At 33.5% G+C, this 15,770-nt stretch overlaps 2 protein-coding genes across 2 annotated transcripts; both read left to right on the forward strand.

The window, feature by feature from the left end:
- The first annotated feature begins 2,139 nt into the window (after positions 1-2,139).
- LOC139876052 (uncharacterized) lies at positions 2,140-3,611 on the forward strand. Its single transcript, XM_071863350.1, has 3 exons — positions 2,140-2,184; positions 2,255-2,597; positions 2,782-3,611. The coding sequence occupies exons 1-3, from the start codon at positions 2,140-2,142 to the stop codon at positions 3,609-3,611; spliced, it is 1,218 nt and encodes a 405-aa protein (XP_071719451.1).
- Positions 3,612-6,021: 2,410 nt separating this feature from the next.
- On the forward strand, positions 6,022-7,322 carry LOC139876053 (uncharacterized). The gene has a single exon (XM_071863351.1). It carries the CDS (start codon positions 6,022-6,024, stop codon positions 7,120-7,122), a length of 1,101 nt encoding a protein of 366 aa, XP_071719452.1. The 3' UTR covers positions 7,123-7,322.
- Positions 7,323-15,770: the final 8,448 nt, after the last annotated feature.

Below are 15,770 nucleotides of genomic sequence, written 5' to 3' on the forward strand. Positions count from 1 at the left end.
ACGAAAATGCGTTTGAGAAACCGGAACCGGGACATGATGCGGGTGATAACGTACGAGTCATCGGAACAAAAATTACAAATCAACTGTACACGTGAATATAATATAATATATAATTAATTATATAAATTAAATATATTATATATATTATATTAATATAAAAATATGTCGACAAGCGTAGGACAAAAAGGCTTGTGAGCTGTAACTGAAGGCCATGCGATCGCATGGCCATAAGCCTTCAGACCCATGCGATCGCATGGGCAGGTTAGGTGAGCCAGGTCCTTTAAATATCGAACATTTCAGTTTTTCTTATTCAATTATCCATCTATATCGATCTCTTTCTCTATTATATTTATATTTATATTTATTATTATTATTATTATTATTATTATTATTATTATTATTATTATTATTATTATTATTATTATTATTATTAAGATTAATATTATTATTAATCTTAATATTATTAGTAGTAATATTATTAATTAGTATTATACATAAAATATTACGACGAGGTCATGAGCATGTCACTTTCAAAAATGGGTTTTCAAGCGGGATAGAGCTAGGGAAATTATGGGTTATAGCTATGGAAGTTATGGGTAATGTACGTGGGTATTATTGACAAATCAAACCTAGTGTTTATCATCTCTGTTGCGGCTACGTACTTTTCTGTAATATTGAATCTCAATATTGATACGTAAGCACTCATATTTTATCTTTTATATAATAATTGTGTAACCATGTCTAGTGCTCGAGTATATATATTTATACATACTTGTATGCTAAATTTTATCGCTAAACAGTTTATAATGAATCACGAATTAAATACATATATTACTTGTAAAAGGTATATGATATACATGTTTTTGGAAAGCTGGCGAAAAATCAATAACTTTTCATTTAGATATCAAATAGTTTCGATGAACGGATTAAAAGATATGATCAACTGAATTACAATTGACGTTAATTGGAATTGCTTATGAATCTGCAATTAATATTTAAACAACTTGTTTGTAAGATTGATAAATTGAATTTTTGAATATTACCAATCGAGTAAATGAATCATAATATAAGGCACGTCTCGTTTTGTTGAACTATTGTCAAAATTGACTTTTTGAAACGACTTTGGATAACTTTTGTATGTCGATCTCGAGCATTATGATTGTGATACACTATGACCTGACCTAGCTTGATAGACATTTATTGACCAACATATGTTTTCTAGGTTGAGATCTACGGTTATTTGATAATCCGAGTTTCGGTCACATTTTGGTGAACGACTTTATATGCTGCTAACGTGAGTTTCATTTGCTCCCTTTTTAATTGCTTTTGCAATCTATATTTTTGGGCTGAGCATACATGCACTTTATTTTAAACGCAATGGATACAAGTATATACTAAATTCTACATCGAGTTTGAACCGAAAATCTCTTAGCTTTGGTAACTAGTAACTGCCGGTTATAAGAACTGGTGGGCGCGAGTAGTTGTATATGGATCCATAGGGCTTGACATCCCCGTCTGTTCCAGGTATAGAAACTCTAGCCTGAACTATAAAACAGACGTATGCTATTTGAGTTTAGTACACGTTGGTTTGCGTGTATTGTACATGTTGGTTGCATGTATGTTAAAACAGGGGTACTTATTATAACGTTAAAGTTTAGCTACCAGGGTGCTCAATTTCGTAGAATATTTTGATAAACGTTTCTGGATGAAACAACTGAAATCTTGTGATCCACTTTTATATACAGATTATGCGAAACACTAAAACTATGAACTCACCAACCTTTGTGTTGACACTTGTTAGAATGTTTATTCTCAGGTTCCCTAGAAGTCTTCCGCTGTTTGCTTATATGTTAGACAAGCTATGTGCGTGGAGTCTTACATGGCATATTTTTTAAGGAAACGTTGCATTCACCAAATCATCACCATGTATCTTATTTTGACTGCATTGTCAACGGAAGTACTATTGTAAACTATTATTTACAGTGATTGTCTATATGTAGAAATCAACAGATGTCGAAAACCTTTGATTTAAATATTCATTTATGGTGTGTCTTTTCAAAAGAATGCAATGTTTACAAAACGTATCATATAGAGGTCAAATACCTCGCAATGAAATCGATGAATGACGTGTTCGTCCATATGGATTTGGAGCGATCGTCACAGATGAGCTCTCCTACGACAAAAGTACACTTGAAGTTGAACATTCAGATTTCATTACCAAGTTAACAACCGAACAAAGGATGCATATGATCAGATAATAAAAGCTGTTGATGAAGGCACAGGAGATGTGTTCTTTTTGTACGGTTATGGTGGTATTGGAAAAACATTTCTCTGGAAAACACTAACAGCTGCATTACGCGATAAAGGAGAAATTGTTTTAAATGTTGCGTCAAGTGGGATTGCAGCTTTATTGTTATTTGGAGGTCGGACAGCTCATTCACATTTTAGAATACCACTTCAACCGACAGATGAGTCCTTTTGTACTATTAAGCTGGACAGCAATTTGGATGAGCTCATTAGGAGGGCAAAACTTATTATTTGGGATGAGGCCCCGATAGTGAATAAGATGTGTGTTGAAGAATTGGATCGGTCTATGCGTAATATATGCTCAACTCAATCCTCATAGCATGGATACTCTATTTGGGGGTAAACTTGTTGTGTTTGGTGGTGATTTTCGACGAATATTAGCTGTGATTCAAAAGGGTATAAGACATGATATAGTGGCTGCATCACTCAATTCCTCCTATTTGTGAGATTATGTTACTCTTTTGAAACTTACAGTTAACATGAGATTAGGCGGTCTTTCAACGTCTTCAACTGATGCCGATACTAGAAAGTTTGCTGAATGGATACTAGACATAGGCAATGGTAATGTCGGTGAATCTGAAGATGGAGTTTTTGATATTAAGATTCCACAAGATCTTATGATAACAGATTCTGTTGATCCAATCGGTTCTATGATCTCAACTATCTATCCAGAATATCTTCTTAATCTTGCCAATCCACAATATTATCAACAACGTGCTATTCTTGCTCCAACTCATGAAGTTATGGACATCATTAATGATAGAATGATGCATTGTTTGGAAGGTGAAGAAAGGTCCTATTTGAGCTCAGATAGTATATGTGCGTCGCAAAGAGACACTGACTTTAATTTTGAACTATACAATACTGATTTCCTAAATAGTATTGAAGTTGGTAGATTACCAAAGCACAATCTAAGGCTGAAAGTTGGTGTACCAGTTATGTTACGTCGAAATGTTGATCAATCAGGAGGTCTGTGTAACGGTACACGGTTACAAGTTCTTGAATTAGGGGAAAGAATTATCAAAGCCAAAATTTTAACCGATTCAAACGTGGGAAAGATAACAGCTATATCACGTATGCTAATCGTTCATACGGACAAGAGAATACCTTTCAGATTCCAAAGAAGACAATATTTGTTGTCGATGTGCTTTACAATGATCATAAATAAAAGTCAAGGACAATCACTGGAGCATGTCGGTATATTTCTTCCAAAACCGGTCTTTAGTCATGGACAACTATACGTTTCACTTTCTCGAGTAACCAATCGGCAAGGAATAAAGATAATTAGTTCTAGACAAGGATAATCAAATATCTAACACAACCAAAAATGTTGTATTCAAAGAAGTGTTGCAACACTTATAGACTTAAGTTTAGAAATTGTTTTTAATATTTTTTATTTTTATGACATCTATTAACTATAATGTATGTTTAATGTTATTTTTGTTAAAAATTAGAGCTATGTTTCATTTTTATGAGATTCATCAACTATTCATTACATATCATAACTACTAAATGTTTGCATCAACATTTTTAAAAATAACTATCAATTGTTGCTCCAATTAATGAAGTAGCTATAATCATTAATCATAGAATAATCGAACAATTTATAAAAAATATTTGTTCGAAAAATTTAAATAAATTTATTTGGTGATTAAAAAAATTATATCATTTGTTGATAATAATTTAATAAAAATTCATTTATAATCGGTTATATTATATCCCTCGTGCATCGCACGGACTCAAAAAAATCTAGTATATATATATATATATATATATATATATATATATATATATATATATATATATATATATATATATATATATATATATATATATATATATATATATATAGTGGTAGGATCAAGAGGGAAGTAACCATTCGGGAGGAAGCGGGGGGAAGCAAAAACTTTTTTTTTCTTTTTTTGAAAAAACTTTGTTCACGAACATTATAGATGAGATGAAAATATGAACATTTAGTAGAGACACTTTGTGATAAAAGTTTTTATTTTGGCGGGAAAACGCTCGAAGAAGTAATATATAACAATTATCGTGTTTTTCGAGCGTATTTTGAGGTTTTAGCTATTGGGGTTTAGATATTAGGGTTTAGATATTAGGGTTTATAGGGTTTAGATATCAGGGTTTAGAAATTTAGGGTTTAGGGTTTAGATTTAGGATTTAAATAGAGTTTTTAACACGAACGGTTTAGAGTTTAGGGTTTAGGATTTAGGGTTTGGTGTTTTGGGTTTATGGAATAAACCCAAAACACCAAACCATAAACCCTAAACCCTAAACTCTAAATCGGGCTAAATTTTACTTCACAAAACATGGAAAAAAAACGTTCATATTCTTCACGAACAATATTATCTTGAATGTTATTTTTGTCGATCGTTTTTCCGCCTAAATAATAACATTCATCACGAAGTGTCTCTTCTAAATGTTCATATTTTCGTGTGATCTTGATGCCGAAAAAAAATTCAAAAAAAAACGAAAAAAAAAACTTTTGCTTCCCCCCACTTCCCCCCGATTGGTTACTTCCCCATTGATCCTGCCTATATATATATATATATATATATATATATATATATATATATATATATATATATATATATATATCAAAAAAAATTTTGCTTAGGTGTCATTTTCTTATTATTTTGAATTAATTATTAATTATAATTTAATATATACCTATAGATATAGATTTACATATATAGATTATGTAAATGTAAATTATAACATTACTCCGTATATATATATATATATATATATATATATATATATATATATATATATATATATATATATATATATATATATATATATATATATATATATATATATATATATATATATATATATATATGGTGAGGATCCATGGAGAACTCATGGTAGTAGAGAACTCATGGAACTCGTGCAGATTCATTAAATCTGCGTGCAGATTCACATATATTTTTTTTTTTTTGCAGATTTTTTTTTTCTGTTCAGAATTTTTTTTTTGCAGATTCAGTCAATCTGCGTGCAGATTGACGATTTTTTCCAGTTTTTTTTTTTTTTTTTTTTTTACAGATCGACTTTTTTTCAGTTTTTTTTTATGCAGATTGAGTCAATCTGCGTTTTTTTTTTTTGCAGATCGACTTTTTTCTGTGCAGATTTGACTTTTTTTTGCGCAGATTGAGTCAATCTGCGTGCAGATTGACGTTTTTTTGCAGTTTTTTTTACAGATTCACTTTTTTTTCTGTGCAGATTCGCTGTTTTTTTTTGCAGTTTTTTTTTCCAGATTGTATTTTTTTTTCCAATATTGAAGCTCAATTTCCACATAGATTGAAGTTCAATCTATGAGTTCTATGGGTTCTCTACATACTCTAGTTCTCTAGGATCCTTTCACTATATATATATATATATATATATATATATATATATATATATATATATATATATATATATATATATATATATATATATATATATATATATATAGTAACTAAATTCGATAATTAAGGACGTTGTACATTTGCTAGATTGTACAAAAATAACTTCATGTGAATCTTTTTCTATATAATTTATAACTCATAATGCACCTCTGCCCACTGCAAAATTTGTTGACGTACGCATGTGCTTCCCTGCCATTACAACCACCTTCCTACAATCACCATGCACCATCACTTTCATCCCATTTTTCACACACACACTTCATCACCATAATCTCTCTAACACAATATGAAATCATCAAACCACCCTAAACTTAAACCACCACCACGTTCACTATTTTCTTGTGGTTTCTTTCGTTATTGCACTCAATCTGTACTTAGCCCCACCAATCCCACCCCAACCGCCCTCCCTCCGCCGTCACCGCCGCCGCCGCAACCGCAATCGAATTTGCAATCCGAAACATCATCATCTTCGAATACTTCACAAAGCTTTACTCAATGGAGATTCTCACACACACCAATTACATCCAACAATTTCCAGTCAAACCCATCACCGGAAACCACACATTTACACCACCAATCACCATTGCCACCACCGCTACCACCGCCGCCACCGGTCATTATATCCGATTTACAAGAGCTTTTCCACGTGGCAGAGCTCCAGTTCAGTACTGGCGATTATTCTGAAAAATTGAAAGCTATTTACATGCTACAACATTCTTTAGTTAACTCACGCGCCTTAGTAAACAATTCACGCGCCGCTGTGGATGATGGCGGAATGCGTTCGTGCATGCCAGAGGAGATGAGAATGGGTTTGGGCGTGTCGGAGAATAACTCACGTACCACAGCAGATGACGGCGTGTTAGTGTCGTGTCCACCGGCAGTGATGCGAGGGGTGTTGGGTTGTTTGAAGGATAAAGAATTGGCGAAACCGGCGACAAAAGTATTGTTGGCGCTTAGTTTAGGTGAGTGTAATCGTCACGTGGCGGTCGAAGAAGGGGCGGTGGGGAAAGTTGTGGAGGCATTGGTGGATTTGGACGGTAGTGCGGTGGCGGAGCGGGCGTTGGCGGCGTTGGAGCTTTTATGTACGGTAGCGGAAGGGGCGGCAGAGCTTCGGGCTCATGCGCTTGTGGGCCCAATGATGGTGGAGGTGATGAGAAGGATGGAAACAACTAGGGGAAGAGAAAATGCAATTGGAATATTGGCCGTGATTTACGGTGGTGGTGGTGGTGGTGATGCGGTGGGGTTTGCACCGCAGGAAGAGGTGGCGCGTGTAGTGATGTTGGCAATGCAAGGTGATTGTAGTGTAAGAGGGAGGAGAAAAGGGGCCCAGTTGTTGAAGGTACTGCAAGAGAATGAACGGTTAGATTTGAGTCAAGAGATAGGATGAGTGGTTGTGATTTCGTACGAAATTTAGTGAAATAAAAAGTACGGAGTAATGAGTAGTGTTTAAAAGTTAGATGTGGAGAATGTAACGTGTGAAAGACTATTTATGGTTTGATAGAAGGTAGTGTGCTACTTAGGACTGTTGATTTTTTAGTACTGTTGTTGATTTTATTGAGTAAAGTAACAATAAATCCTTACGTTTTACTGTATAATATACTGAACTACAGTATATACTTAAAAATGCTTTTTTGAGAATTAACATTACAGTATATGAGTATGAGTACTTATGAAAATGAAACAAGATACTGTAATTTATATATACAACTACCTTTTGTTTTAGATATCATCAGCTGTTTTGGACATATAAATAAAGGGTTGAGGGTATCTTGTCTAAATTGAATAAATTAAAACAACTGTTATAATAATAATAATAATATAGATATGGATAGTCAATTTTGGTGTATACATATAGTCAATTTTGGTACACAAAGTATGTATTTTTATATTGAGATTTTAGGCTATAAATACTCATGAATGCAAGCATTAAACTTGCACCATTTCTCACACTTACAAAGTGTTTCTTTCTTTCTCTCCATTATCATCTTTGTTCTTACACTTCATTATTAGTATTCTAAATCAAGAATCAAATCACTAAAGGTAGTTATAAGCCTACTGAATTATAACATCAAGAATCAAACCACTAAAGGTAGTTATAAGCCTACTGAATTATAACATCAAGAATCAAACCACTAAAGGTAGTTATAAGCCTACTGAATTATAACACGTTATCAGCACGATAATCTTAATACTAAATATGGTTGGCTCTGCCACCAAAATGATATATGGTCGGTTATACCACCAAAATGATATATGGTCGGTTATACCACCAAAATGATATATGGTCGGTTATACCACCAGAATGATATAGGTCGGTTATACCACCTGAAAAAATATATGGTCGACACTGTCGCCAAATTTTCATTTATGTTTACTAATATTTATATTTTTGTTATATAACATTTATTTATGATTGCTTACACATGGTCGACACTGTCACCTACTTATCATTTATGTTATATTAAATTTATGTTTAATGTTTATATACTTATGAATATAAATTGACTCTAATTTATCATGATGTTTGTTTTAATTTTTGATAATAGAAAATGTCGAATCTGGAAAAGCTTAAATTTACTCCTTTAGAATCAACTGGAAACAACTACATGTCATGGGTTATAAAAGTAAAAATGCATCTTAAATCAATGGGCATTCTTGAAACCATAAATGAAAACAACACTTGTTCTGAAAAAGAACAAGCTACGGCATGTTGCTTTATTCATCAACATATTGATGAATGCTTACAAAATAATTATGTGACTGTAGAAGATCCTCATGTTTTATGGGAAGGTCTCAAAAGCAGATTCAATAATCAAAGAGAAATTTTACTTCCAGCTGCAATGGAACAATGGAGAACATTAAGGTTCCAAGACTTTAAGAAAGTAAATGAATACAGCTCAGCTCTGTATAATACATGTTCACAACTTAAATTCTGTGGACATGAAATTAGTGATGCAGACATGATGGAGAAAACTTTCTCCACAATGAATGCTGCAAACATCACAGTGCAAAGAAATTTGAGAATGCTAAAGTTCAAAACATATCCTGAACTTAATTCATATCTCTTAGTTGCAGAGCAAAATGATGAGCTATTAATGAAAAATCAGCAATCCCGTCCTACTGGTACACTTGCAATCCCTGAAGCAAATACTGCAAATAATTATAAACAGGGACAAGGACGCGGGCAAGGTCGTGGTTATAATAACCATCACCATCATCATGCCAAAAGCCATAACTATGGTAGAAACCATCCTTATGGTAATGGTAATGGGCGTGGACGTGGTCGTGGTCGTGGCCGTGGTGGTCAAAGAAATAGTAATCCACGAAAATATAAATATCAACCACAAAACAAGCCCATTAAACAAGATGTTGAAGAAAATTCTTCTAAAAATTCTGAAGAATCTTGCTACAGATGTGGTAGAATGGGCCACTGGGCTAATACTTGCCGAACATCTAAACATCTTGTTAAGATGTATCAGGATTCGCTGAAAGGTAAAGAAAAGGAAGTAAATTTTGTGGATAATATTGATCCAACAGTCACTGAGAAACCATCTGATTTATATGAAGATTTCTTGAATGTTTAAGTTGTGTGTCTTTTTTGAAAAATAAACGATTTAATATCGTCTGTCTTTGTCATTATGTTTGCTAAATGTTTCAGTACTATCTATTTGCGTTTAAAATATTGTGTAATATTAATGTACTCACTATTTATTTCTTATATATGAAGTTCAATATGAATTTTGCTGGAATACAACATCAATCAAGTGGTGGAGATCTCTGTATAGCAGACAGTGGAACTACACACACTATACTTAAATCCGAGAAATATTTTATTGATCTAAAACCAACGGAAGGAACTATACATACAATATCAGGACCTGCTAACTTGATAAAAGGGATAGGAAAGGCAAATTTCATACTACCAAATGGTACAAAATTTTTAATAAATGATGCCTTATTTTCTCCCAAGTCAAGCAGAAATTTATTGAGTTTCTCCGACATATACCTTAACGGGTATGATTATCAGTCAGTGACAACAGAAAATGAGAAATATTTAAGTATCACTGACAAGAGTCATGTGGTTGAAAAACTGCCAAGACTTAGTTCTGGATTACATTATACACATATAAATGTACCAGAAATACATATGGTAGTTAACGAAAAATATATTGATCCTGGTGTATTCAGTTTATGGCATAACAGATTAGGCCATCCAGGATCAACAATGATGAAAAGGATTATTGAATGTACTCATGGACATCCACTAAAGGATAGAAAAATCCATCATGATACAATGGTTCCATGTACATCTTGCTCTCTTGGAAAATTGATAACTAGACCCTCACCACTTAAGGTTGAGAAAGAATCACCAATGTTTCTTGAAAGAATTCAAGGTGATATATGTGGACCAATTCATCCACCATGTGGACCATTTAGATATTTCATGGTTCTAATAGACGCATCTAGCAGATGGTCTCATGTTTGTCTGTTATCAAGCCGTAATGTGGCATTTGCAAAATTTCTTGCCCAAATTATTAAATTGAGAGCTCATTTTCCTGATTACACCATTAAAAGGGTGAGACTTGATAATGCTGGTGAATTTACATCTCAAGCATTTAATGACTATTGCATGTCTATAGGAATTGTTGTTGAACATTCTGTTGCTCATGTGCATACACAAAATGGTTTAGCCGAGTCATTGATTAAACGTTTACAGTTAATCGCTAGACCATTGATAATGAGAACAAAACTCCCTGTATCTATATGGGGTCATGCAATTTTACATGCTGCTGCATTGATTCGCATCAGACCAAGTGCAAGTCATAAATATTCCCCCCTACAACTTGCTTTTGGTCAAGAGCCAAATATTTCCCATCTTAGAACATTTGGTTGTGCAGTGTATGTTCCAATTGCGACACCACAACGTACAAAAATGGGTCCTCAAAGGAGGTTGGGAATATATGTTGGATATGAAACATCTTCAATATTAAGGTATATTGAACCTATGACAGGTGACGTTTTTACAGCACGTTTTGCTGATTGTCATTTTAATGAAACATTGTTCCCTAGATTAGGGGGAGAAATGAAAAATAAAGAAAATGATGTTTCATGGTGTGAACCTCAATTAAAGTATCTTGATCCTCGCACAAAAGAATGCGAGACAGAAGTTCAAAAGATAATGCATATACAAGAACTTGCAAATCAATTGCCTGATGCATTTACAGATACAAAAACGGTGACAAAATCATATATACCAGCAGTAAATACTCCAGCTCGAATTGAAATTCCAAAAGCTGGCAATAACGTCACTCATGAATCTTTGCCACGTCAGAAACGTGGAAGACCAATCGGTTCAAAGGATAAAAATCCTCGAAAAAGAAAATCAGCTGATAATGAAGTAAAAGAAAGTGTTCAAGAAGAACCACAAATCAGTACTCCTACTGCAGAGGAGATTGATGATGTCAATACAGAAATTGCAATCAATTATGCATATTCAAAAATATTATGGAACCGAAATGAAATGAAAAATCTTGATGAGAAATTTTCATTTAATGTTGCATATGACATCATGAATAATGATGATGATCCAGAACCAACATCTATGGTTGAATGTCAAAATAGACATGATTGGGCTCAATGGAAAGAAGCAATACGAGCTGAATTAGAATCACTCAATAAAAGAAAAGTTTTCGGATCCATCATTCTCACTCCTAAAGATGTGAAACCTGTAGGATACAGATGGATTTTTGTCCGAAAAAGAAATGAGAAAAATGAAGTTACAAGGTATAAAGCTAGACTTGTAGCTCAAGGTTTTTCTCAAAGACCGGGAATTGATTATGAAGAAACTTATTCTCCTGTTATGGATGCAATTACTTTTAGGTACTTAATCAGTCTGGCAGTTTCTAAAAATTTAGAAATGCATCTCATGGATGTTGTGACTGCTTATCTATATGGATCACTTGATAGTGATATATATATGAAGATACCTGAAGGATTTAAGGTACCAGAAGCATCAAATGCAAAACCCAAAGAAATGTATTCGATTAAATTACAAAGATCTTTATATGGGTTAAAACAATCGGGACGTATGTGGTATAACCGATTAAGTGATTACTTGATAAGCAAAGGGTATACAAATAATCTTACTTGCCCTTGTGTTTTCATTAAGAAAACAACATCCGGATATGTGATCATAGCTGTTTATGTTGATGATCTTAACATCATAGGTACAAATAAAGAGATCCATGAAGCCATTCAACTTCTAAAGAAAGAATTTGAAATGAAAGATCTCGGAAAAACCAAGTATTGCCTTGGTTTACAAATTGAGCATATGCCTAATGGTTTACTTGTACATCAAACAACATATACTGAAAAGATTTTGAAACGTTTCAATATGGACAAGGCAAAACCATTAAGTACTCCTATGGTTGTTAGATCACTCAATGTTGAAGCTGATCCATTTCGTCCATGTGAAGATCAAGAAGACATTCTTGGACCAGAAGTACCATATCTTAGTGCAATTGGAGCTCTTATGTATCTTACAAATTGTACAAGACCTGACATTTCTTTTGCAGTTAATTTGTTGGCAAGGTTCAGCTATGCTCCTACCAAAAGACACTGGAATGGGATCAAACACATATTTCGATACCTTCGAGGAACTACTGATTTAGGATTATTTTATTCTAACGAATCAAAACAAGATTTGGTTGGTTATGCAGATGCAGGTTATTTATCTGATCCACATAAAGCTAAATCTCAAACTGGATATGTATTCCTAAATGGAGGTACTGCAATATCATGGCGTTCTCAAAAACAAACACTTGTTGCTACATCGTCAAATCATGCCGAAGTGATTGCATTACATGAAGCTACTCGAGAATGTTTTTGGTTGAGATCAATGACACAACTCATTACTGATTCTTGTGGACTAGAACGCGATAAAAGTCCAACAACTATCTATGAAGATAATGCAGCTTGCATAGCACAGATGAAAGAAGGGTATATCAAAAGTGACCGAACAAAACACATACCACCTAGATTCTTCTCATACACTCAAAATCTCATTAAGGACAACCAGATTGAAATGAGATATGTGCAATCTAGCAAAAACTCTGCTGATCTTTTCACGAAAGCACTTCCAACTGCTATTTTCAGAACACACGTTCATAACATTGGCATGAGACATGTTCAAAAGATGTAACAGCTGAAGCGATGTCTACTTGAGGGGGAGTCAACTCCATGCTGCACTCTTTTTCCCTTAGCTAAAGTTTTTTCCCACTAGGTTTTCTTTAGCAAGGTTTTTAACGAGGCACTAATTTATAGTTGATCTTCAACAAAATAAAATTGCTATCCAAGGGGGAGTGTTATAATAATAATAATAATATAGATATGGATAGTCAATTTTGGTGTATACATATAGTCAATTTTGGTACACAAAGTATGTATTTTTATATTGAGATTTTAGGCTATAAATACTCATGAATGCAAGCATTAAACTTGCACCATTTCTCACACTTACAAAGTGTTTCTTTCTTTCTCTCCATTATCATCTTTGTTCTTACACTTCATTATTAGTATTCTAAATCAAGAATCAAATCACTAAAGGTAATTATAAGCCTACTGAATTATAACATCAAGAATCAAACCACTAAAGGTAGTTATAAGCCTACTGAATTATAACATCAAGAATCAAACCACTAAAGGTAGTTATAAGCCTACTGAATTATAACAACAACTAATTATTAGTAGAAATCGTTTTTCATCATAATATAAAGTAGAATAAATTATACCGTTGGTTCCGCATTTTACACTAAATTATATCAATAGTCACTTTTTATTAGAATTAAAGCAATAATACCTCACATTATATAAAACATACACGACGATATTCGTTTTAACTAATGAAAGTTAAAAGAGTCCATTAGATTATAGTTTGATGGTTCAGATTTTGACATCTGAAAGATGCGGATAGAAGATGTACTTTATCAAGAGGGTTTATATCAACTGTTAACTAGTATTAAACTGGATGAGATGAAGCAGGATGACATAAATTTGTTGGATAGGAAGGCACTTAGTATAGTCTGGCTTTCTCTGGCCAAGAACATCGCCTACAACATCGTGGGGAAAACCACGACCGAATATGTGTTGTCTAATTTATCTAACATGACGAGAAACCTCAGCTTTGAATAAAGTATTCTTGATTAGGTAGTTAGTTAACGCGGGGATGAAGGAAGGGTTTTCGGCAGCAGATTATATCAACGAGTTTAACATGATTTTGATTCGGTTGAAATCAATTGGGATTAAGTTTGAGGATGAGTTATAAGCTTTATTTCTTTTGTCTCCGTTACCTGAGAATTGGTCAGACACAATTACAACAGTTAGTGGTTCATCTGGAACTACTAAGTTTATCTTTGAAGGGATTCGAGATTTAACGCTCAATGTAGGAATCAGGAGGAAGGATTCGGCTGGAACATCGGGGTTCTCATTTGAGTGCATAAGGCAAAGGTAAGGGTAGAAGAAGAAGAATGACAAGATCTATAAGGGAATCGTCACAGGTTAGAAACGTTGTGTGTTAGAATTGTCATCATGTTGGTCACTTTAGATCATAGTGCCCGGGTTTAAAGGCGAGTGAGAACACAACGGTGGTGATTGAGGACACTTTATTTTGCCATGAGGAGTTTCTTGACGAATCTTGGGTTTTGAATTCGGGTGGCTCGCTTCACGCCTCCACATACATAAACGAAATGGTAAATATATATGAATTAAGTGAGATTCCATTAGTGTTCGAGTTGCGAACGTGAAATCAATTTAATGCTACGGGAATTAGTGACCTTTCCATAACACACTTGGATTATGTTTTGATTTAGAGGAAGCTCACGAGAATATTGATCTCTATTGGACAGTTGGATGATGATAAGTATCATTTTTTGTTTGGAGGTCAACAATGGAAGGTGTTTACGCATAAATACAGAAAGAGCTCTTCTAATCTTTACTCGTGAGTCCAGAAAACCCATGCTCAGCTACTTGAAATATCTACCCTCCAACTATCAATAAGTACTCTTTAGCCCCTCCAGCTTAACCACAATTACAAGAACATTTGTAAATGCTAGGAATATTACAAATTAGTCCTTACATTAAATAAACACAAAACTAAGCTAGAAATTATACTATTTCAACAAATGCATTACACTACTTAAATTTATTATATAAATAAAGCTGTATATATTACACTTAACTTCATCTACTCAACAATTAATATCTATAGCTAAAGGCATTGTTGTAAAAAACCTCGGTTACTCCTAATTAATCCTCGATTATTCATTTCAAAAAACAGATCGTCTTGATTCTTCAAAATCCGTTTAGTTAATCGTTCAACGTCAGTTGATGGGTCAAAATAGCATTTATTTATCAGATTCGATTAAAGTCAAAATTGATCAACATTTTAATATGAATTTAAACAGAAATTATAAAGTTTTTGAACAAAATTAACGATTTTAGACAATTAAGTTAAAGTTTATGTTTATGATTAAGGTTTTAGTCTATATTTACACATATATTTTTGAAATTTAGTTTTTAAATGTATAAAAGGTACAATCCAATTAGTCCCCGAATAATCTTCGAATTACTGATTACTCCTTCCAAAGTTCCGATCGAATAGCGAATTTTGCAACCTTGGCTTATGTCAAGCCATTGTTGTAAACCATCCATTCTAATAGTAATTCTTAACAATCTCAATTCATATAAAACATTGAGTTGTAGCTTAACTGGTAGTGGCACCTTTCGCTTAGTGCAGGAGCAGCGGAGAAGGAGGAGTTTTACTGGCCATGCCTACGAATTGGTCCGCGCTTCCTCCATGATAGTAGTTGGGGACGAGTTATGCAACTACGGGAGATGAACGCATGAGTGGTTAAGTCGTCCGTGAGTAATCCCAAACTGATGTCCAAAAAATTTCAATGCATGTAATTACAATAATAAAAACTTGGATTAAATACAAAATAATCACGTGACAAATACGTTAAATTTTAATATAATTAA

This window comes from Rutidosis leptorrhynchoides, chromosome 11 (genome assembly GCF_046630445.1).
Source record: "Rutidosis leptorrhynchoides isolate AG116_Rl617_1_P2 chromosome 11, CSIRO_AGI_Rlap_v1, whole genome shotgun sequence".
NCBI lineage: Eukaryota > Viridiplantae > Streptophyta > Magnoliopsida > Asterales > Asteraceae > Rutidosis > Rutidosis leptorrhynchoides.